The sequence below is a fragment of the Hydra vulgaris genome, chromosome 12 (genome assembly GCF_038396675.1).
Source record: "Hydra vulgaris chromosome 12, alternate assembly HydraT2T_AEP".
Taxonomy (NCBI): domain Eukaryota; kingdom Metazoa; phylum Cnidaria; class Hydrozoa; order Anthoathecata; family Hydridae; genus Hydra; species Hydra vulgaris.
The window spans coordinates 67,972,211-67,999,019 of record NC_088931.1 but is presented as its reverse complement, the minus strand read 5'-3'; the positions used below and the strand labels follow the sequence as shown (position 1 = coordinate 67,999,019).

The following is a 26,809-nucleotide window of genomic DNA, read 5'->3' as shown; positions in this document are numbered from 1 at the left end:
TAAAATGAAAGTCAATAAAGTTAATTTAAAACAATAGTAGAGTAAGAACGTTGATAAATAAAAAAATGCAAAATAGCGTTTTGGAACACATATCAAATTAACGTGAAAATATAACCGCATAAAATTATGCTAAATTAATATTTAATGTTTTTTCAACTATATATTTACTCTAATGAACATGTCTACACCATTAAGACAAATTTTCACCGTGCAATGCTGATATTGATTTTTTGGTATTTTGGCACACTCTGTCCCACTGTGCGGTCCTGAAAACTACAAATGTTAACATTGCTTATAACAGTTTCAATCAGATATTTCAAAACAACTATAATGAAGCATTTCCAAAAATTATAAAACTTATTAAAAAAAAAAACATTTCAAAATCCGTGGATCACACCGGGTATCATAAAATCATCAAAAAAAACAAAGCCTCTATGAAAAATTTATTAAAAAAAGAACCTTTGAAAATGAGTCGAATTATAAAAACTACAAACGACTTTTTGAATCAATTATAAAGTCCTCAAAAAAACTGTACTATACTAACTAGCAACCAGACAATCTCTAATGGCCTTATTATAAAAGGACAAAAATAGACTTCGACAAAGCACTAATTGCAACAATTTTAATTACAACTATCAAAAATGAATTGTCTATAAAAAATGTTTGTCTTTCTAGACAATCATTTTAAAAATGGACACTAAATGAACAATCTCGATTTTTTAATGAGGTATAGAAGATCTATTTAATATATAATTTAGACTTATAACGAGTAATTAAATTTTCACTGCACCATCGTTTCAAAAACTGAAAACGAGCACAAAATTAAAAATACAATTTTTCTAACAGAAGTTCATTTTTTAATTTTTTGTCCAGCGTGTGCTGTTGTTTAAAAAGTTAATGTCTATTTAAAAACCTCAAAATGGACTATTTTGTGCTCAATTGAAGTTCATTAATTACTCAGTTCAGTTGTTTTTCAATTCTCAGTGAATGTGCGTAAAAATTTATTTTTAAAATGCCCTCTCCAGTTTGGGATTACTTCAAAAAAGTTGAAGGTAAGTTTATCATTTAAAAAATTATTTTATGCCCCCGTGAATCTATAATCTTTAAAATTCTCTCTAGACACCTGTCTAACTTTGCGTAAGTCTATTACTTATCATATGTTTTAGTCTTTGTTTCCTTTTTTCCCTTAGGCTACAGGTCCAGCTTGCATATCGAGTAATTAGACTTTGGTACTATATTCAGGTAATGAAACAAGCCCTTGGCAGGCCTGCAGGAAAAGAATCTAATCAATCCTGATTTTCTTGACATTCTATCCTCAGACTGTGAATCTGACTATGATTGGATCTAAATTTTGGAAAATCAACTATTTGTGTAAACATTATTGTCATATTCTGTTTTTTTTATTTTTAAATATGTCACCATAAAAGTCATTTTTACCATGAAATAAAATTCAAATATAATGTATCGCATTTTTTCTTTTTTGTTTCTAAGGGATTTTTTGGGTAATTTAGATTTTATTGGCAAAAATCAATATTTCTGGTTTTATGAAATCAAGTAAATTTAGACAAAATCATAGACACCAAATAGACAAAAAATTATGCTTTGTAGACTTATGAAGTGAAAATTATTTTTTAACTGAGCAATCTTAGGACACCATCAAAAATTTGATAGACACAACAAGGACAAAAAATTAAACATTTGTTGTGTCCATTACAACATACACAATTGTCTATGTCTGTGTTGTAAGTCTATCCATAGACTAGTCTGGTTACTAATACTAACCAGTTAATAAAATTTAAAAGCAATTCACAAAAAACATGGCGTTTAATAAATGACGTCATTGGTAAAAAAAGTATAAATTGTAACAGTCTTCCGAAAAAACTCATTATAAATAACTGCGAAATTGTTAATGAATCTTTAATTGCTCAATCGTTTAATCATGCATTTGTTAATTCAGGCGTAAATGTAGCATCAAAAATTAAACTTAATAAATCTGATTTTAAATCATACCTAACCGCTAATAATACCATAATGGAAAATAATAAATTAACTGAAAAAGAATAATTAAATGCTGCCTCTAATTTAAAACCAAACAAAGGTCTAGGCGTTGACGATGTTTTTCATCTTTTTTTATTTTATTGCAAGTTTTACTTTGTGCAAATTTATATTAATCTTTTTATACTTATTTATTTAATATTTATTTTTAAGAATTTGTTATTTTACTTTTTATTGATTATTTTATTACTTTAAAAGAAATTTTTGTTAAATTTTTAATGACCCTGTAACTTTTTGTTTTTGTTTTATCTATTTAAAAATAAAGTCTTATTTTATATATATATTGGTAACATTTATATACTCTATACGAAATTATTTATTTTTTACGGAATCAATCTCGGGGCTTGGCGATAAGACAAATTGTGTCTTCTTCTTACCCCGGCCACCTGTATATTGGAAATATTGGTTATATTTATATTTTTATACGGCAAAAAATGGAGAAAAAAAAAAAAAAAAAGGAAAGTTTGTTATTAAACATTAGCTTTCATACCATTATTTTCAAATCATGAAGAAAATTGATATGTGACGTTTTGCAGGTCACTCACAACAGAATTCAAGTCATTTTTTGCACTCATCTTGTGGAATGTCAAACAAAATATTAGAATAAGAGGTGTATCGATCATTTGTTTTTACTCCCTGTTTTCTAATACTAAGGTATGATTGAATGAGCTTTAATACGTTTCTGCTGAAACCATATGCATTCAATTTAGCAATAAGCAAAGCATGCGGAATGCAATCAAAAGCTTTTGAAAGGTCTGTAAGCAAAACCCCAAAATGTCCTTTTTTATCTAGGTATTTTCTCCATTTCTCAGTCATCGTTTATAGAATAAGATCGAAATAGCTCAAAAGAGCTATTTCGATCTTATTCTTTAATCTCGACTTTCCAGAATAATATCGAAATAGAAAATAAACCGAAGTTGTGAAAAAATGGAATATCATCGAAAATGCCAAAAGCAGAATATGCTATAGGTACAGGCTTGCGTTTTCTTTAACATATTGATTCCCAATACTCAAATCTGCAGCAAATCTTGCGGGTTGGTACTGATAAACCTAACCAACGTCGGTAATTATCAACTTTGCAGACTTTGAAAAAGTTATGCCAATTGTTATTGCTTCAGTTCCTTCTTTTATAAAAATTTATGTTTCATAAAAATTTTACTATATACTCCAAATATTTAAAAGTAAATACTGGTCAGGGTTAATTGTTTTCTAAAAGTTTTCAAAGTGAAGTTTTCAAAGTGACGAACTAAAAGTTTTCAAAGTGATGATACAATAGTTGGTTGCGATTCATACGATAACTGGTTTCATCTTAAATAATTATCTTTGCCCAGCAATAATGTCAGCGTTGAATCAACGTTGAAAACCGGTCGCAGCGTAGAAAAAGCGTTGCAGTCACAAAAACAACGCGCTTTCAACGTTGAATCAATGTTTGTTTTTGTATACTAAATCGCGGTAAATTTAAACGTTGAATAAGCGTTAAAATTGTAACGTAATTTAGCTTCTCAAAAAAAGACGTTTATTCAACGTGGAATCAACTTACGCAAAAAGCCACTTTAAAGACGATTCAAAATCTATGCTTCATCAACGTTAAAAAAAACCCGCTTTTTAAACATCACATTTTCAGCGTTGAATATGCGTATAAATATCAACTTATATTATCTTCTCAAAAAATCGCGTTTATTCAACGTTGAATAAAAGTACGCAAATAATCACTGTAAAAATGTCGCAAAGTTGAAGGTTTATCAACGTTAGACATTAGCTGCTTTTTCAACGTATTTAAGCTATTTATGAAACAACGCTTATTCAACGTTACATATACCAACGTTGAAAATGTGGTAGTTAAAAAACGTTGAAAAAGTGTTATTTTGCCAACGTTAATTAAACGTTGTTTTGACAACGTTGAGGAAGTGACACATTGAAAATTATTGTCTCATTAACTAGCCATTACAAAAATAACTTGCCGTGAAGAAAAGGCAATGAAAACTTAATAGAATGCATGCAGATGGTATAAAAAAATATTTTAATAAAGTTATGTTTTATAACTTCTTTTTATTGCGGCTAATTTAAAACTTTTAGATTTTGCATCAAATTGTTTATAATATACATAAATCTCAGAGTATATTCGGTTTATTCAGGTTATTTTTGTTGATGATTTATTTATTTTAAAATGACCATTTTAATAAATTGCAAAGTTGTATTAAATATGTTATTTCTAAGTTAGAAATAGCACTTAGTTTTGATAAGATTCAGATGTTTTAAGTAATATCAAAATTAATAAAACATTATAAGTCAGACTAAATTTAGTCTGTTAACAGACTCAATTTTTTATTTATTTGAAAAACTTTAAACACCTTACCCTAAAAATCAAGCAAATACTTCAGTATAAAGTCTTCGACCAATAATGAAAGTATGCATTATTATGTTTTTTTTTGTATAAAAACACGTTTGGATAAGAAAATTTATTTCCATTTTTTTGAAAAACCTCAAATTTTAATAGGAAAAGTATTAATTATAGAGTTGGTTTTGTATATTTAATTCTAACATTTATTCTTTATCATATATTTTTATTTATTTTAATAATATGTATTTATGCATATATATGGGTAAATTTATGAGTATATATAAAAGAAATATATACATTTTATATATGTATATAAAATGTTTATATTTCTAGTCCTATTTTTAGAATTGGTGTTGTATATTTAATTCTAACATTTATTCTTTATCATATATTTTTATTTATTTTAATAATATGTATTTATGCATATATATGGGTAAATTTATGAATATATATAAAAGAAATATATACATTTTATACATGTATATAAAATGTTTATATTTCTAGTCCTATTTTTAGAATTGGTGTATATATGTATATATATATATATATATATATATATATATATATATATATATATATATATATATATATATATATATATATATACATATATATATATATATATATATAAAAATATATATGTATATATACATATATATATATATATATATATATACATATAAGCATATATATTTGTTTATAAATGCATATATATATATGTATATACATATATATACATACATTATATATATATGTATATATAAGTGTGTATATGTATATATATATATATATATATATATATATATATATATATATATATATATATATATATATATATATATATATATATATATATATATATACATATATATTTGTTTATATTATAAATGTTTATATTATAAATGTTGTTTTTATTATAATTTGTTGTTTATGTATAAATGTTGTTTATATAATAAATTGTTTATATTATAAATGTTTATATTATTTATATTATAAATGTATATATATATATATATATATATATATATATATATATATATATATATATATATATATATATATATATATATATATACATATATATATATATACATATATATAAAATATAAACATATATGTATATATAAATATATATATATAAATATATATATATATATATATATATATATATATATATATATATATATATATATATATATATAAATATATATATATATATATATATATATATATATATATATATATAATATATATATATATATATATATATATATATATAATTATATATATATTAGCTGCCTATAATAGTTTTCCAATTGATTATTCATGGAACAAGTTTAGAGTTAAAAGAATTAAAGTTACTGGAGGTCATTAAATTTTACAGTACTCATTGCTTTTTTAATTGTTTTATATGAATAAAAAAACTGTTATAGTTTTATATTAATGGTGAAGTACTATATCAAATAAACTTCTATAATTAATGGTGAAGTACAATATCAAATAAACATCTAATAAATCTTATTTTTATTTTGGGATAAGTAAAATTTTGAATCTGTTTATTGTATTATGATTGCCTAGATATATATCATAATCTGTTTGCACTGGGTCTACATTTTAGTTTTTGCATTTTTGTTTATATTTGTTTTACTAAATAATTACTTATAAGTATCTATTATTAGATAAAGAAGTAGGCGAAGGATTTAATTTTACTACTACAGAGGACTCCGAAAAAGAATGAAAGTAATTATGTTAGTGAATGATTGTGTTTCTCTTTGCATTTAACTTTTTATATGGTGAAGAATAAATAAAACTTAATATTAACTATTAGTCATATCTAATTTTAATAATACTGTTTAAATTTTTTTGACATGTGATAATTTGATTTTAGGTGTAAGTTTATTTAGTAAAGTTCTGGTGGATCAAAGATAGAGGAATGATATGGTTTTAACTGGTTTCCATCTTATGAATGAAGTACATTATATGATTTAAATTTATGCTTTATAGTTACAACTATTCAAGTAAGTTTAATTTAGTTAATTTATGTATGGAATTATGACTATTTTTAATTGTAAAATTTGACTTCCATAAAATGTATATATCTATATATATATACATACATATACATATATATATAAATATATATATATATATATATATATATATATATATATATATATATATATATATATATATATATATATATATATATATATATATATATATATATATATATATATATATGTATATACGTATATATATATATGTATACATAGATATATATATATATATATATATATATGTATAGCATTAACATTGTTGATAAATTCAGAACTCTAACAATAAAAACAAAATTATTTACGTTGGAATCTATATAACTTCAAAAATTTTTATGTTTTTTTAAAATATGATTGTAAACAAGAAAAAAATATTTATAATTTTTTTTAAATCATTGTAAAAGTAACTCTATTAAATGAAATGAGCTATCTTACAATTATTTAGATTTCAAAATTGCCCATATATTTTCAACTGGGTTTAGGTCTGGTCTTTGTGGCGGCCATTTAAGGATGTTAGCTTTACTTTTATTTGAGGAACTGTTGTGTCGCTTTGCATGTGTGTTTAGGGTCGTTGTCATGGTGAAAAAAAAATTTGCGATCATTTCTTAAACGGATTGACATAAATTTTTTGAAAGCCAATCAACATACAACATCCCTGTCATTATACATTCAACATTCACCAGTCGTCCCACACTATTTGAATCAAAACATCCCCGAGCCATAGGCGAGCCACCTCCATGCTAGACTGTTTTTGTAAGATTTCTATCTAAGAGTGCATCACAAGGTCTGCACCAAACTCTTTGTCGTTTTTTAAGCCAAGTATTTGACATTTATTCTTATCAGACCATAACATCAAGTTCCAAAATGCCCCACACTTGTTAATATGCAGTTTTGCAAATGCTAAAAGTTTTTCTTTGTTTATACAACTAATGAGGGGTTTACTTATGTGGAGAAGGTTTATTTAAACCACCTAAATTATTAAACCACTTAAATTAAGTCTTCTCTGTACAGTTTGATAGGAAACATTTAATGTAAGATTTTCAACAATCTGCCTTTAGGTTATTGTTGAATTTTTTTTTTTATCAGTGCAATTAGGATATCGGTTATTGTTGAAGTCTTAATGGGGCGACCAAGTCTTTTCTGATTTTCAGCAGAATCAGTTGCTTCATACTTTATACACATCTTCCTAACACCACTTACTGATATTTGATATTTTTCATCACATTGCTTGTAGGTTAGGCCCTTTTTTCGATCAAAAGTGACCCGAAATCTGATGTCCAATGAATAATTTTGATGATAAACCATTATTATTATTTTAACTTTTTCTAAAAATAAATTCCAAAAAATATAGTTTAAAATGCTTATTGTTAATAACTTTAACAAAATATTTTTGATGTTAATACTTTTAAGTAAATAGTTATTGACAAAGCATTATATTTCATAATAAAAAAGTTGATGTTTTTTACTTTTGTCACTTTTATTTTAGACAGAAAAACTGTAAGTTAGCAAAGTTCATTTAATAGAGTTACTTTTGCATTGAGTTAAAAAGAGTTATGTTTTTTTTTTCTCTTTGGAATCAAATTTAAAAAAAAACATAAAACTTTTATGTTATATGATTATAGATTCTGACGTAAATAATTATATATATATATATATATATGTATATATATATATATATATATATATATATATATAAATATATATATATATATTTATATATATATATATTTATATATATATATTTATATATATATATATTATATATATATATTTTATATATATATATATATTTATATATATATATTTATATATTTATATATATATATTTATATATATATTTATATATATATATATATTTATATATATATAAATATATATATTTATATATATATATATATATACAGTAAACTCCCGGTTATTCGAACCTCCAAGGGGTATAAGAATTTATTTCGAATAACCCAACACTCGAATAAGTGAAAATGCTCTTTAAAATGACCTACATTAAGTTTCTTTCAAATTTTAATAAAAGTAGAAAGTAAAAAAGAAAAAGACCCTTGGAATTTGGTGCTGCTTCAGTTTTATCCTTGTAAAATAATAAATATTTTACAATTCATTGAAAATATAGTCCTTTTTTTTTTTTTTTTTTTTTGGTTAATTGTGTTTTTTTATCTTCAAGGGGAGCAAAAATTGTTTCGAATAACCGAAATTTCGAACAACTGCAGGTTCGAATAACTGCATTTCTGCATAACAGCATTTGCATGAGTTTGTTAAAGAAAATTGACAGGAAATGAAAATTGCTTCGAATAAGCAGAAAATTTTAATAAGTGCCATTTCGAATAACCGGGAGTTTACTGTATAATAAATAAATAAATATGTGTATATATATATATATATATATATATATATATATATATATATATATATATATATACACACATATTTATTTATTTGTATAATAAATAAATAAATATGTGTATATATATATATATTTATTTATTTTTACTTTTTAAATTTAATAATAATTATACTAATTTAATAACATTTTTTTTTTACATTTGCTTTCAGACTACTGATGGTACAAGTTTTGTTTTTTGATTTAGATTCTGTATCTCAATGATATCCTGGCCTATCGATACGATATCCTGTTAATTGTATTTTTATATATTGCATAAATATATATTCAAACACTCACACACATAAATTTTAAAGAAAATATTTATATTTTTATATATATATCTATAAATTGTATATTTTAAGCTTTTTTATATTTATCATTGTATATTACTGTTTGTATTAAAAATTGATTTTGGAAATATTGCGAGGGCAGAGTTCAAATTACAATTTAGTTTTATTTGCCAATTCAATATATATTATAGCCACGTTTAATTACGTTTAATAATATTTTGCGATATTTTATATAGCGCATTTAAGCGTTGATTCAACGTTATATTTCAACCTTTACTCGACGTCTTTGAGTGACGTTAAATCGACGTTTTACTAACAACGTTACAAATCCTTGCAAAATAGACTGCTTTAACAGCGTTTATGCAACGCTTTTTAAGTAACGTTTTTTCAACGTTAAGTTGCGACGTTTATACAACGCTTTTTATGTAACGCTTTTATAACGTTTAGTTGCGACGCTTTTGTAACGTCATTTAGTAATGTTTTTTCAACGTTACGCAATGACGTTTAATCAACGTCTATTAAGCAACGTTACATATCTTTGCAAAATCGATTATTTTGTCAACGTTTCCGCAACATCTTTTGCGACCGGTTTTCAACGTTGATTCAACGTTGTCATGTTTGCTGGGTGAAATCAGCACCTAAATCTACTGTATGGTATTGCATTGACTGCAAATACAAAAAAGAGTTTCTAGACACAAAAAAAGTATTTTATGTACTTTTAATTTTCAAATAGAATTATTAGTTTTTTAAATTATGCATTACATTATGAAATTTTTTTTTAGCCTTTTATACAATAATGGTGTACAGTTGAGAAATCAAGCAAACATTGGCTTGGTCAATTAAAAGAATATGTATCATCTTAATGAGTTAAAGAAACGGCCAATTACCCAGCCCCATATTATTTAAAACATATTAAAGCATAGGCTTTAAACTAATAAAGTCATAAATAAAGTACTAATAGACATTTAAGTTGTTTTGCCCTTTATATGAAAACCCTTGTCTATCAAAAAGGGGAAATTCTTCGATTAAGGCATTAATTAGGCATTGACTTCGAAAGCCATAAAAACCTTGGATTAGACAAGGTTGTAGCATACACGCCTGGCACTTTTAGGTGCTTATTAAAAGGGTGAGTGGGATTTTTCCTAAAGACCTAAGAAACAATAGCGAGAGAGTGGTTTTTAATATGAACTCTCGATTTCTTGTTTTGAGGTTTTTGTTTTTTTAAACAGTACACTAAATGGTGTTAATTTTATCAGTGCCTTGATAATTTTTTTACTTTTAAGGCCTGATTATACCAAATATATATATATATATATATATATATATATATGTATATATATATATATATATATATATATATATATATATATATATATATATATATATATATATTATCTAATGCATAACCTTTTTAAAATAAAACTTAAATGATAAAATATCAAAGCTCATGTTGTGTCTAAACTTTACTTAGCAGAATACTATTTGATCTGCCAAATCCAATCTTTTAAGTATACTTTCATCAGTTTTCTGCACAAGAAATACAGCAGCTTTTCTAATACAGTTAGACTAAAAACCTGTAACCATAGTGCATTTATTAGGTTGCGATCGAATTTTATTTATTTCTAGATTGCAATTATTAAATTTTAAGGACATAAACTTTGACATGAATAAATCTCTTTCTAGGCAAAGATTATTTATTTCATGGTAGAGTTATTGTCTCTCAGATCTAGTTACAGGTCTTACGCCATCAATATCTGCATACAAATTAAAAAGACTTTCAGAGGAATTTTGCTTCAAGTGGCAATCGGTGTCAATAGGAACACCTGTGTTCATAGTGACACCGATTGCCACTAGAAGCAAAATTCCATAATTTTATTTATAAATAAATAGAAGAAAAAAGTATTTGTACTTACTTTTACAAATATTTTATAAAGGACAAAGATATAATTGAAGCTAAGATAAATAATTTTTCCGTAACTATCATTAGAATCTTCAGCACTTAAAGGAATAGGAAATTCTGGAAAAATTAAAAACATTGTATTTATAAAGAATTTCCAAAAAAAACAAAAAATATTTGGTCAATATAAGAATATAAGAACTTTTTTTATGTTTTTTACGGGTGACTAAATGGAGATGATTTATTTTATGTATATTGGATGTGTCTAGGCTTCACCAACAATTTAATGTCTAACTTAGTTTAGGCCAAACATGGACATGAGGTGTTTCTCAAAAGACTGATTCATATATATTAAAAAAAAGAGTAATCAATACTTTGTCTAAAAATATCACTAGAGCATTGTTCTAAATTACCTTCATTAGGTGTAGAAAACCAAAGTTCTTACAGGAAAAATCAAACTTTTTTAATATGTAAGTGTATATATATTTGAATATAATAATGAATCCTTGTTTAAAACCTTTGCTAAAACATTATTGGAATACTAAGTTCTGGAAAATATTAACAAAAAATGTGTTTGTTAATGAGTTTACAATTGTGCAAAATAAAAAACATAAGTATTTTTAAAAAAAGTTTTTAACTTTTTAAATGATCTATAACCTTCAGAGCATTAATTAAAGTATTTTCATTATTCATTGGAAAATAAATTCTTGAGAAGGATTTTATATTAATTTACAATAAACATTACCAATGGCATTGGTAATGTTTTTTGTAAATAATATAAAATCCTTCTTGCATTGGTATGCATAATACAAAAAATAATTAGTTTTTTATTTAATAGTAATTATATACTCTATTCATATCTATTCTAAAACTATTGCTAAAGCATTGTTTTATAATAACTCTATAAGGTATAGAAACACTAGAAAGGTATAGAAAATCTGGGAAAGAAAAACCAAAATTTTAAGGAAAATAAAAGAATATATACATTTGAATACAACAATTAATACCTCTAAAACTTTTGCTAGAGCATTTTTTTAAAAGATCTTCGTTACATGTAGAATTACTGAAACTTTTGCTGGAACATTGTTCTTACTGCTCCTTATTTGATGCAGAATAACAAAATTCTAGAAAATGTTTTAAAAAATCATTATTGTTTACCATGTTTTTTTTTTACATGAAGTTAAAATTAAAATCAAAACTTTGTTTCTTCAAAATTAAAAACAATACCTTGTTTCTCAAAACTCTTGCTAGAACATTGTTCTAAAAAACTTTCTGTGGATGCAGAATCACTGATTCCTAAAAAATTAAATAAAATTTTTTCAGAGTATTTTTTTATTCATTTACATTACATATTCCTGAGTAATCAAATCAAAGGCTGCTCTTTTCGCTGACGATACCAAAATTTTCTGTTCTATTGAAAATACTCAATCTGCGCAAGAATTACAAAATGACATCGACGCTCTTGTTACATGGTTTCAAAAATGGGGAATGAAATTTAACATTGATAAATATTCTGTAATGCACGTTGGACATAAAAACAAATCCCATACTTAAAATATGCATGATCCAGAAAAAAATATAAAAGTAAAAATTAAACCCACAAATTGCGAACGAGATTTAGGTGTTCACATATTATTTTCACTTTATTATGTTCACTTATTATTTTCCAAACACACTACTATTCAAGGCAAAAAAGCCACGAAAATAATAGGAATAATAAAAAGAACATTTACATCATATCCACATTTATTATCCTTCAAAAAAATATTTTCAGCTCTAGTCCGCCCTCACTTAGAATAATGTGGATCAATCAGAATAGTGTGGATCAAAAAAAAAAAGTTTATGCATAAATTTAATACAATTAAATTTACGTATGAACTTTTTTCTCTAAGAATATTAAATATATGAAACTCTCTTCCTAATGACATTGTATCAGCGTTATCTCTAAAAACGTTTAAGCTGCTTCTAGACAATCATCTAAAAAAACGAATGGCTTCTCTACGACTAATCCACATTTTATTTTCTATTAGTTATACAAACTCTGTAATTGTCAAGTATTATATAACTAGGTTGACAGGCAATTTATGCCTGCACAGTTTATTGTAAAACCGTAATGTAAAAATGAAAATTAAAGGTACAACGCATTGTCATTCATTTATAATATCAATAAAATTAACTAATTTACTACATTATTAAATATTAATGACCTTTATTACATAAGCTCTTTTTTTCAATTACCAAATCAACTTCTTCTCTGTTAGATTTTTCAAAAAGTTTTAGTTTCTTATATGAAGGAACAACCAAATCTGTTTAAAAAGTAAAAACTCATCAAAAACAAAACTAAAACATTTCATAATACGAAATCAGAATTATTTAAGATGCAAAGTAAAAGTAACCCACAAGTAATAAAATGTGCTGAACAAACATAAGCATTAGAAGACTTAGGAGACCATTGCTTACTACATGCACTATTATCTGCAGCACTTTTTATTGCATTTAGCAACTTTCTTCGAAGTACTTCATCTTGAGAAAGACTATAAAACTTGAGTTTTTGTTTTTTTTAAAATATTGTTATACAACCAATGACACTACAACTTTTTGGCATTTTTTAAAAAAAGTACTCAACAAACCGCGGCACTGTTTCACTTGGCTTCCCCTTTCATTTTATGAAAGATTTCGAAAGAGAATTACATACTGATTAAAAATCGTAAAAAAACATTAAAATGAAAATTTGAGGAAAGCACTTTAATTTGATGGTAAAGTTTCAAAAATTTCACTGAAAACGTTAATAATCGCCATTAGGGTGACAACTTTTTTTCAATTTTTTCAATTTTTTTTGAATTTGAAATACCACTATGTGAAAAGCTTTTCTATCTCACCTTAGAAGTTCACCAAAAAATTCAGCTCAAAAGTCTAAGAGGAAGTGCTTTATGTAGAATTTGGGTTTTATGTGAATAACTCATTTTTAACAGTTTTTGTGGTATAATTAAAAAAAAATGGCATGTAAAATTAAAACAACTATAGAAAACATTTTTCTTATATTTTAGTATATATTTATTAAAGATAACTTAATTCTTTCTGAGAAATATTTGTAGATATTAATTTGCGATGTTGTCTGACTACTAATAGGATACTTTGTCGTTATTCTTCAATTTGAGATGAGCTGAATTATTTGAAATTGCTAAATTATTCCAATATTTCTTTCCGCACAATCGTTTGTGACACTTAAGTTTTTAATAAAAAAAACAAAGTTGTTGTAAGATTCAAGATCTTCTAAGTTGCCTTTAGTATGAATGGTATATAACCAAACCTTAATCTTACTAACTAAATCCAGTTTAATTGAGTGTTATCATTAAGATAGTTAATTACTGGTAATGAAATTTCAAGTACCAATTGATATATGGAATCTGCCATAAAACGAGCTGTATGACAGGCACCAGGCTGATAAATGTTAAGAATTTTTTACTTATCAGAGTTGATGTTAAAATAAAAGCAAGATATTTAACAAGATGCTTGTAATCATCCCTTGGAAAAGTAAAGTTATTTAGAGAAAATTCTATAAAACTCTTTGCTTCAAAGTATAAATTGTATATGCCTGAACCGAAAGTGAGTGAATTCTCAGAAAACCTTTTAAATTTATATTTAGCATCAGGAGCAGAAATTAATGGCAAAAATTCCTCCCATTGCAGTTGGAATAAAGTGTATTATTTGGGCCTTTGCTTTTAATCCCAGTAATTGCTTTGTGCACATGAGTAATTTGCAATTCGTAAATATGACGTCGACACATTAACCAAAGCAGTAGTTTCTTTAAAATTCTTGCTAAAATCTTAATTGTTCGTTACAATCTGCCTGTATTTGTAGCAGTAGTGTCAGTACAAACTGCAAAAACCTGGTCGGGTACTTCAAAATAGTCCTACAGATTTTGTATAACTTAAACCTGATCAAGTGCTTTTCCAGTCTTACTTTGTACAACTCCAAGAAGAAGATTATCTTTATGCCTAAATTCTGGGTTTGTAACAGAAACAGCAATTCATCACGGTTAATTTTCTCCTTCAAATTTTTCTTTAATATGGCTAACTACTTTACCATCAAAACGGAAAACAAGTTTTTTTACCTCTTAATTCATCTCTATAAATTTCTCGTATTTCAATACCTTTGTGTGCTATAGTTTCATAGCGTATCTGCCTCACAGTCTTTTTACTTAATTTTAAATCTTTCATTTCCACACCTAAGTAGTTCATTACACAAGGAAAAAACATAGTTTGATCTCTGTAACTTGTCCCTTTTCTTACACTTAAAGGTGTTGTCGCTGCTATAAAACCATCTCTGGTAATAATATTATGATCAATAATGGTAGTTGCATGTGCTTGTTTTTCTTTATTCATTTTAGATATTTGGATTTCATTGGAATTGTCTTCTTTCTGCTTCGAACTCATATCTTTAGAATCTGGATAAAATATAAACTATAAAGGAGTTTTTTTACAAAGGCTTGATAAGGACATAAACAATTTAATAAAATAAATAAATACCTGATTCTAAACATATCATTCCTTTATTGCAATTTGGTTCCACTTGCAGACCATAATCAGCTGAAAGACACTAATTGACTTCAAGGCATACTGCAGTATCTTCTTCAATTTCCATTATGGGTTCAAAAGAGCCATCTGTCAACATTTTCTTTCTGTATTTTTCATACATTACATATCTCTCCATTCTTCTTTCAACTCTTGCCTTTAATTCCTTATCTCTAATGTGACTAATGAACTGAACTCTTTCATTCCTCTGATTTTCAATGAATGAAAGATCTTCCATTATACTTTCTTTATTTCTAGGCATATCGATACTCTGACGGATTAGTTCTTCTATGTTTTCTTTTCCAATATCAAAAAGACCTTCCATTATACCCTAAAAAAAATTACTTATAGTTATATTCTCGCTTACATGTAGGGTTTTCTTTGCATACCATATGAAATTTTTGCAAGTTGCACATGCAAAGTTTGATTTTAAGCTTTAAAACCGATTTTGCCTAGAACTAATAAGATATTGGTAACATCTTAAAACTGTTCCATTGATAGGGAGTTGATAAGGTGGTAATTCAGAAATAGGTGATTTAAGTAGATACAATGGTCTTCTGACATTTGTATTTAAGATATATGAAGAATTGTTTTTTATTTTTTTTGCTTTTCCCATTCTCCTTTGTAAATGCAATATTTAATTAGTTTTCTAAAATCATAAATGTGCAGGAAATATTCATTTCATTAGTTCATAACAAAGAATAATTGAGCTCAATGTTAACAAAAAGTAAAAAAAACTTGAAAAAATGACAAATATCAAAAATATCAATTTTTGCATATAGCGCTTAGAGTGGTCAAAAACAACTTTCTCAGACCTTTTTAAATTCGTAATGAGACGGAGAACAGCTTTAAGCGTAATGGTAAATTTTGAAAAAAAAATGAAAAAGTTGTCACCCTAATCGCTATTTTCTTCATACTCGAATTTGATTAGATTTTTTTTCTAAATTTAAAAACAGCCCGGTTTTTATTAACACATTAATTTAAAGAAAAACTATTTAAAGCAAAACCCATCAGTTTCTAATTGATTCTGACCCAAACCCTGACCCTGACCCATGTGCATATATATGCGCCAATCCGTATTTGTCAGTCGATGTATGTACAATTATTTGCGCCAATCCCTATTTGTCAGTCGATGTATATACATCTGAAAAACCTGTCGCAAAGATTTTTTATTTAAAAAAAATATGTACTCATTAATAAATTTAACTGAATATAAATAGATTTCAATAATGATGACAATAAAAACCGGGTTGCCTAATTAAAAAAAAAAAGATTTTCTAAACGATTGATTTCTAAACGAAAACCGATTAATAGACGTTTTTAAAAAAAGAGCGATTTTAGAGTTTTAAGTATAATTTTTTAAACTTCAACATCAAATTACTTTACTCAAATTTTCAGGTCTATGTTTTTATACGATTCTTAAGCAACATAAAATTATTTATCATAACCAAGTGGGGTAAATATCAAGTGGGTATATATCATAAATAAGTGGGGTAGGAAACTAAAGCAGTGCCCAAACCGCTATGGGTATTTTAGTTTGATTTTCCCTAAATAAAGATGGTTAATTAAAAAAAAACTTTTCAAAACAGTGTGACGACACTCCGACTGGATGGATTATGCCGCTTCACATATGGTAGTTTTTGGAACTGCTTCCCACTTATGCCAGTTCTTTTTATAAAATTCGCACTTAATCAGCCTCCCGCTTTGCACTTATGACAACTTGCATTTATGCCAGTTTGCACTTATGCCAGTTTTTGCAACTGCTTTGCACTTATTCTAATTCGTACTTACGCCAATGTTTGTAAGTTATTTTGGTGTACTTATGCCAGTTCGCACTTATCCCAGTTTTTGCAACTACTTCGTATTTATGCCAGTTTGGACTTATGCAAATCCCAGTTCAAACTTATGCCATTCGCACTTATACCATTTTGCACTTATGAAATTCTCACTAATTTCAGTTCGCACTTATTCAGCACTGATCTCAAAATATAACTATTTTATTACAAAATATAACTATTTTATCATAACTTATTCAGCACTGATCTGAAAATATAGTTATATTTTGAGATCAGCGTTATTCAGTCGTCCCCGAAATTGATATTTTTTAACGCTGACGTCTGAAGTCTCTCTAAGTTTGTGACGTCTTCAGATTGCGTGATCAGCAGTGATTTGTTTAAAAAAATTGAAAATAGTAAAAGGTTTTTAATTTACCGGTTTAATTTGGATAGACAAATTGTTTTTTAAATGCCATATAGGTCGAACTAACTAAAAAATTATTTATAATGTAAACTTAAATGAGTTATATAAATAAATCAATTAGGATATAAATATGATATTTAGAAATTAATATAAATATAGATTTTGATCGCCAGATTTGATATTATTATTATTGTTATTACAACAATTAATGTTATGATTATTGTTATTACTATTAATATATAAGAAATCTTAATATTTGTCTTTTGTCTTTGAAAGATGAAACACAAATAAAGATTTTAATAGTGTTAACTATTGACAGTTAACACTATTAAAATCTATTTTTTTTCAAATTAATTAAATAGCTAAGAATGTTAACAGTAAAAAAACCCAAAGTAAACAGGCAACAGTAAAACCCAAGTAAACAGGCACCAACCTGTTTACTTGGGTTTTGTTATAAGGATCAAACAATATTTTTAAGGTGGCAGTAAATATTAATTTTGTAAATATTATATTCATATATATGTTATATCATTGTATTATATATGTATATTATATCATTATATTAGTTTTATATAAGCAATGATATACAGCTAGGAAAAATTCATTCACCATTCTTATTCTGTTTCTACATATATAAAATGATCACTAATATCACAAATCTGCATATTTGATATAACATAGGTGACATTTTTATGAATCTCTTGTCATATGCTGATGATGCTATGGTCCTATTTGCACTGTCTTGATATGCTTTAAAAAATTATTAAGTGCAGTAAATGTTGAAGCCAAATATTATGCAAAGAAAATATTGTGCATAAAGAGATCTTCAGTTTGGGTAAAAACACAGTTTTTTAAGACCTTCTACTACCCTTGTTTGTATTATGCAGCTCTATGTCATAATTTTAATATATGTAAAAAAATTCAAATCTATTATCTTGTTACAAGGAGCACATTAAAATCTTTATTCACTATAGTCAGTATTCAGGTGTTAAAAATATGTTTTTGAATCAAGACTTTATTATTTTTACATTATTTTTTATTATTTAACTGCAGACACAGTCTCAAAAATCATCATTTCTTTGTACCAGTACCATCATTTCTTTGTACCAAAAATCATCATTTCTTTGTACCAGTTGGGATTGACCATATCCTAATTATCCATAATCACATGCAATATCAATTATTTTAAAGTAGTTTATAGAAGCAATAGACTTAATGGCAGTATACTACTTTGCATTTATTATTAAGCTTTTGGTGCTAAATAATTACTTTGAAGAAACTCTTGAAAGCTTCTTTTCGCATCCAATCAAGAAAGTTTATACATTTAGTGGATAAACTATATAATAATAAGAAATAAAAAAATGTTTAACTTTGTAAATTCAAAGAATGTCTTATTTAATTCAATAAGTCATTCTTTTTAATAAACAATTCTCTTCTGGAGATCTATTTGTCATTATAGGCTAATTAACACAAATTAATTAAAAAATATTGATGAATTCTCAAGGCGTACTATGTGATTTATTGTTGTTTTGTAATTGATGACAATGACATTTCACTAAGCTTTTTTTATTATTTGGAATGCCAGCTTTTATACACTTGGATTGAGCCATACATTTTATATCAAAGTTTATGCCTCAATCCAAGTGCAAGATATATTCCTCCAATTACAGGTGTAAACAGGAATCGTATGAATGACACTGATGATCTTTTGCTTAAGTCTTTCAAATTAATGTCACATTGATGAAACTATTCTAGTCTCATTTTACCAGAGCCTAAAAAAACATCAATTATAGAATTTGTTTTTTGACATTCATGATTATAACAAAACACTCGTATTCTATTTTTACCAAGTCTTTATAAGACATAAATTGAAAAATCCATACTGTGGTCTCTACCTAAAATTCTACTATATTTATAACAAATATCTTGAAGATAATTTTGCAATGTCACTTTGCAATGACATCGCAAAAGGAGGAATCATTTTCTTAACGATGACAAGATGAAAAATAGATTAAAGAGCAAAAGAAAAACAAATATAAAATTGTTTAGAATAGAAAATTTGAAAAATAAAATAGAAAAAATAAGTGAAAACAATTAAAAGATTAAAGATTAAAAATTGAAGAAAAACAAATAAACAGAAAAACTAAACGCAAAGATAAAAGAATAAAAATATTTGTGATAAATTCGAAAATAAAAAAGTTTTTAAAAGATACAAAAATAATATTTTTTAAGTTTTATTAATTTATGTTGTATGGATTGTTTATACTGTCATGTATTTTTGTGTATTGTTTATATTGTTGTGCATTTTTTTGTATTTTTTATATTGTCGTGTATTTCTATGTTTTGTTTATACTGTTGAGTAATTTTGTGCATCGTTTATATTGGCGTTTACACTTGTATATTGTTTATGTCGATGTGTATTTTTTTTGTGGTCTTGTTGCAAATTATTTTTATTGTTGCTTTTTATGTTGCTTATATTCAAGTTATTTCTTTTTTTTTTGTCTCATCATGTTTAAAAATATCATTTTTTTTTAATTTCTTCATTATTTTTATCATCCTTCTGATCGTCAAACGTTGTGTTATCTCATTTGTTTGTTATCTATCATGTCAGTTTATTTACTTTTGCCCTTTTTTGTGTTATTTGTCTTGCTTTTATAAATATTTTTTTTATTTTTTTAATTTTGTTTAATTTTATTTTGGTTACTATATTACTTTTTTTTGCTTTATTTGTTTATTTTATTAAGGTGCACTCCAATGACTAGTTTTTAACTATATGAGTGACACCAAACCTAATTTTGTGAAATTATAGATCACTTTGTAATCATTTTAATTTTATGGTTAAATAAATGGATAAAAAAAAAAAGAAGATAATTTTAGATGCTTATGTCATTTCATATTTTTATTGAAATATTAGTATTGCTTTAAATATATATCAATGGTTTTTCTTGTTTTAGACAAATGCAAATGGTGAAAGTATTGATTCTTATTCTTTTGCATATTACTGCGGAAATAGTTTCTGAAAGTATATTTTCTTATGTTTCTTGAATTAGAAGATCTTTTATAATTTTTAAATAATACTGGTCATCATGATCATCCTTGTTTTTATACTTTTAAAAAAATACTTGTCATCATGGTCATCACCATGATCATTATTAACATTATCTCAATCATGATCACGATCACATGGTAATGATTGTCATCATTGTGTTGATGATAATTATGATCAAGATGATAATCATGGTGATAATGATTATGGTGATGATGGTATCACCATCAACACAATCATTATCATTGCTAATAATACTAGTTATTATTGTCACCATGATCATTATCAACATTATCACTTTCATTATCGCATTGTGATCATGATTGTGATTATCTTCATGATCATAGTGATGATGATGATCATAGTCATGATTATGATTATAATGAAGATTATGATGATGATGATCATGGTCATGATGAAAATCATGGTAATGGTGATAATATTCATGGTTATAATGATGATCATAATCATAATGACCATTATGATATTGATAATGATCATCATTGATTATGATCATTTTTATGATCATGATGATGATGAATATAATTATTATCATATGATCATGTTGATAATGATCATGATGATGATCATGGTTTTGATGATGATCATGATTCTGATCATGATCATGATGATAATGATGATGATAATCATGATCATGATTATGATGATCATAATTATTAGTATGATGATGATCATGATGTTTATGATGATGATGATCATGATGATGATTATAATGATGGTCATGATTATGATGATTATCATGCTGTTTATCATGATCATGTTTATGGTGATGATGATCATATTATGATGCTAATGATGATGATGATGATCATGATGATTATAATGATTATGATAATGATCATGATCACTATCATGATAATCATTATAATTATTATGATAGTCATCATGATAATTATAATGATTATCATGATAGCGATCACTATCATGATAATCATTATGGTTATCATGATAGTGATCATGATAATCATAATGATTATCGTGATAGTGATCACTATCATGATAATCATTATGATGATGATGTTCATTATCAACATGATGATAATCATGATGATGATCATCATTTCCATGATCATAATAATCGTGATAATGATCATGATCATGATTGACTCTTAAAAATATTGTTGTTTTATTTTTATATAGTGATTGATTTTATCATTTGACAGATGTTCATTAAAAGTACATATGCTTTATATAAGCTAGCCTGTATATAAAATACATTTCTTATATTTAACTATGTAATGCCTAAGCATTACATAGTTAAATATAAGTTTAACCTGTTTATTTTTAGGTTTTAGTGTGACTAATATTATTTACTAGCTTACTGAAACCAAAAAAATACAGTTCTTTGAGATAGAGAGAGAGTTTGATTATTTGGAAAAAATACAACTTTGTGATGAAACTTAAAGTTTCATGCTCTTTGGCAATTATTTGGCATCATTTTATTCTTTAAATCAAGAAAAAACCGTTAAAAAACCATTGAAAAATAGAAAATACAGAAATTAACAGAAGAAAACAATAACAAAGCAATAAAATGATTACTGTCATCAAAACAAACAATTTTTTAATTAGGAAATCGCTCAATCACCCATTTTAAAAAGATTGAGAAGAATCTTGTTTTGATGCCTGCACTTGGATACCACTTCACTCTTTTGGTTAGCAGATTTTGATTTTTGGAAAATAGAATTTTATATTTTTCGTTTATGCATAGTTTATGCATAGTGCAGGACTTCAGGTTTGGGTTGTAAGCATTGCACTGCTTAATTATTTTCCATTTAACAACTGGGTTTAAATTTGCATCTTTTAATTTCCAAAATTCTTTTAATAGTTCAGTGCCATTTTTGTATTTGAGAATTTTAAATGATATTTTATGGTTCTAATTTTCAATGGTGTTTCACTTATACTGATGTAGATTTTGTTGACAGGAATGTTAGTAGGACTGTTGGAACTTATATCAGCTTGGTATACAATTTTTTTTGTTAAGCATTGGTTTGATAAAGGGCAGCTAGTTTTATTAACGGCGCTTGCAGTTGGTTTTTAGTGGAATTTTTTTGTTGTTCATAATTTGTTGATTGTGTGCATTCAGAATAGGTTATATATATATATATATATATATATATATATATATATATATATATATATATATATATATATATATATATATATATATATATATATATACACACACAGATGTATAAATATATCTATCTATTTTTAAGTAAAACTATATGTTAGTTTTTTCGTAACAATACGTAGCACTGGTACATAACGCTAAGCACAAAAATGTTATGTAACCACATGTAACATTTTGACCTAATGACCCATAACATTGTAACCTATGGTATCTTTCTATTTAATTTTTTTTTTGTTAATTTATGTGTACATTTATTTATTTGGATAGAGAGAGCTTTATATAGAGAGAGATAGAAGGAGAGATGTAAAAGAAAACTATGATTTACTAATAGAGTGAAGTCAGAGAGATAGATTAGAGAGTGTAGTCAGTTATTGCACAGAAAGTGCTCACTATATACATAATTGGCTAAAGCTAATCATGTATATAATACATTGAATTATATCATTAGAAAGGTTGACATTTTATATCCATTTGCTTGCGGGTTTATAAAAACTTGTGAAGTATTTTGCTAGTATTATTGACAAAAAAAAACAAACCATAATGCAACGTAACAAAATCTAGATATGAGACATGGTAAAATACGTAACTAATTAAGACGAATCTATTTTACAATAAAATAAATAATGATAATTAGCAGTTTTAAAAAATATATTTTTTAGTTAATAATTTCTCGACAAACGCATTGTTAAATACTGTAACTCATGAGTTACACAACAATTAATTTTTAGTTATTTAACAAAATTGTTATATTAACAATATAATTTATATATTTGATTATTTATGTATTTGATTATTGAAAATGCAATAATGGTTTTTAAAACTATTGTAATTAAAAAAAAAAGAAAAAAAAATTAACCCATGGTTGTGGGTTAGTTTTTAAAAAAGACTTCTTAAAGGTAAATACAACTTTTAGAGCTTTAAAAGTTGTATTTACCTTTAAAAAAAAATGTACATTTAAAAGTTAAAATAACTTACGGTACTTTAGAAACCTAATTAGATTGCTTAAGTACGTAAGTTATTTTGTCTTATAAGCTACTTATTACCTTTAAAAGTATAACTAATCAAGACATAACTTAACATAAAACATGTAAGAATTAAAATATTATTAAAATGCGTCACAAATACAAACTTTTTTTGTTACACTACCCTTTTTTTTTTTAAAGGGTATCTAATTGATATATAACGTTTTTTTATAAAAATAATATAAAAATTTTATATAAATTTTTTTTTCGTAACCAATTGAGACAAAGCTATTTAAAAAAAAAATAAAATAAAAGATAGTATTTAGCCATACGGCAATGATGAACAATTACTGCATTTTCAAGATTAATTACTTAATATTTAATTAATAATTAGAGAATGTAACCTTGTTACCAATTGTAACCAATTGAGACATAACGTAACTTTAAAATATTATATGGGTATGTATATATATACATATATATATATATATATATATATATATATATATATATATATATATATATATATATATATATATATATATATATACAGGCCTTGTTAAGAAGCGTTACACAGCTTGCATTTTGCTTGCGAAAAGGCAATTTGCCTACGCGTTCAGCAGTTTTGCGCTACGCAAAAACTTTTATCTTTTAGAAAATTTAAATTATCTTTTGATTGTCGTTAACGCGACGTTTATTCAGAAGAAATAAAGTCGTAAGTAAAAGCATTTAACCGCAATTGTAAACTAATAGATTTTTTGTTGAAGAAACAGTTTGTTTCATAATTTTTGTTGTTGTTGTTAAAAATTAGTTAAAAAAAATTAAGTGTTTTAAGTTTTATCTTAAGGAATTAAATATGTAAGTTCCTTTTAAATATAAAATTTATTTTTAGTTATAATAGTTTAAAAAATGCACGATTTATTTTGATGTAAATGTTTTATTAATAAGATATTTTGTTTATTGTTAATTCAATAACGTAAAGTTTTAATAACGTTTGTTTAATTTATGAAAATAAATTAAACCATAGTCATAAGAAATAGATAGTCTGGCCACTTGCGGTATTCCTTTGATCAACTCTTTGTTAGCAATTTTTTAGTGTCCAGTCCGCCGCAGAGTGCACAAAATTTATTTTCGTCGATTGTTTTTCTACGAACTGCTTGTTCAAATTCCATCTTCTTCATCCAATTCTTTAAATGCCTGGTGCTAATTGTTCTATTTATGGATGTAGTACTTCTAGGAGGCATAAGGGAGTTTAAAAATTTAAAATTCCTGCATCTAATGATAGTTTTAATACTTCTTGGAGGAAAAATCTAATTGCCATTATTCTTAAAGATCGTATTCAAGATATGAATTTGAAGGCTCAATTAGAAAGTAAGAATCTGTTTATTTGTGAAAAAGCATTATCTTCCAGAAATGATACTTCATAACGATAGCAGAAAGTCACTAAAACCTGGATCATTACCGACTATTTGTGTACCAAAAGAAAGTTTTATATCATCAATACCTATACAAAGGGAATCTGCATCTTCAATCGTTGCTAAAAGAGATGCTTCTATGATTTCAAATAGTATTATTACTTTTAAACCCATATATAAATCATACGAAGAGTTCCTTAATCGTATTAGCAAGTTAAAGATTTGTGACTGGACAGTGAGTGTGAGTCCTGTTGTGGCAGAATTTAAACTTTATGACACAATCCACTAATGTCCTCTATATGAAATATATGTTGATGATAGTCTTGCTTTTACCATTCGTGTATATTCTTGGCTTATTCCAGATGATCATTTAATATATAGAAAATATAAAAGGTCAATGCAACATATTTCAGCTTCAAATCTTATTTCTGTTGTTACTTCATTTAGCCTGTGTTCTGGAATAACTGATATATTCACATTAAAGTCAAATCTGTATATTAAACATTGTATTTCAAAAAAGTTTGATTTATTTTCATCTAGGAATGAGTTTCCCTTAAATCAGACAGAGTATTTTCGATCTCAGTCATGTATTATGCTGATTGAGTTAGTGTTATGCTGTTCTCAATGCAAAAGCATTGAAAAAAAAGAAATCATAAGTTTGAAAAAAAATGTTGCCAATGCTTGTATCCCTTCTAAATTAAATGCACCAATTAAATTTACATCTCCAAATCGTCTGAAGCTTACATTACAGAGTGTTCGTCTGGAAAATAAAGAATTAAAAAAGGAATTAGCTTTGATGAAGCAGGAGATTGAAAATTCATCACTAGCTATAAGTAAAAGTACTGAAAGTGATTTAGTTCAAATAATAGCAGGAGCTGATAAAAGCAAAATTTCTCCATTTATGAGCCTGTTTTGGGAAGAGCAGCAAAAATATTTAAAAAGCTCAAAACAAGGGATTCGCTATCATCCAGCAATAATACGTTACTGTTTGGGATTAGCTGCAAAATCACCAGCTGCTTATGAAGCAGTACGATTAAATGAGAAAAATAATTCTGGTTTCTTAGTTTTACCAAGTCGTAGGCGATTGCGTGACTATAAAAGTTATGCGAAGCCAAAGTTAGGATTTAATAAAAATATAATCAAAGAATTAAAAGATAAAGTCGAACATTTTTCAGCTCAAGAAAAGTTTATTGTCCTAGTTCTTGATGAAATGAAAATTCAAGAAAATCTTGTTTGGGACAAACATTCTGGAGAATTAATTGGTTATGTTGATTTAGGCGATCCTATTGTTAATTTTGCAACATTACAACAGGCAGACAAACTTGCTTCTCATGTATTAGTTTTCTTAATAAGAAGTATTGTAAATCCTTTCAAATACAGCTTTGCAAACTTTGCTACTATAAATATTACATCAGTGCAATTATTTTCT

At 25.7% G+C, this 26,809-nt stretch overlaps 1 protein-coding gene and 1 long non-coding RNA gene across 3 annotated transcripts in view; both read left to right on the top strand.

The window, feature by feature from the left end:
* Positions 1-5,990: 5,990 nt before the first annotated feature.
* Positions 5,991-9,272, top strand: LOC136088467 (uncharacterized). Its single transcript, XR_010642190.1, has 3 exons — positions 5,991-6,144; positions 6,285-6,414; positions 9,051-9,272. It is a non-coding gene; the product is annotated as an uncharacterized LOC136088467 (long non-coding RNA).
* Positions 9,273-17,728: 8,456 nt separating this feature from the next.
* The window catches only part of LOC136088947 (receptor-type tyrosine-protein phosphatase alpha-like), a 165,485-nt gene continuing 156,404 nt past the window's right edge, over positions 17,729-26,809 (top strand). The window contains exons 1-2 of one of the 2 annotated variants that reach the window (XM_065814232.1): positions 17,729-17,804; positions 20,760-20,827. In XM_065814232.1, coding sequence (XP_065670304.1) covers positions 20,764-20,827 — 64 coding nt within the window. In that variant the 5' untranslated portion in view covers positions 17,729-17,804; positions 20,760-20,763. Of the gene's footprint in view, positions 17,862-20,759; positions 20,828-26,809 lie in introns of both variants that reach the window. The other variant, XM_065814231.1, reaches the window with a different exon arrangement.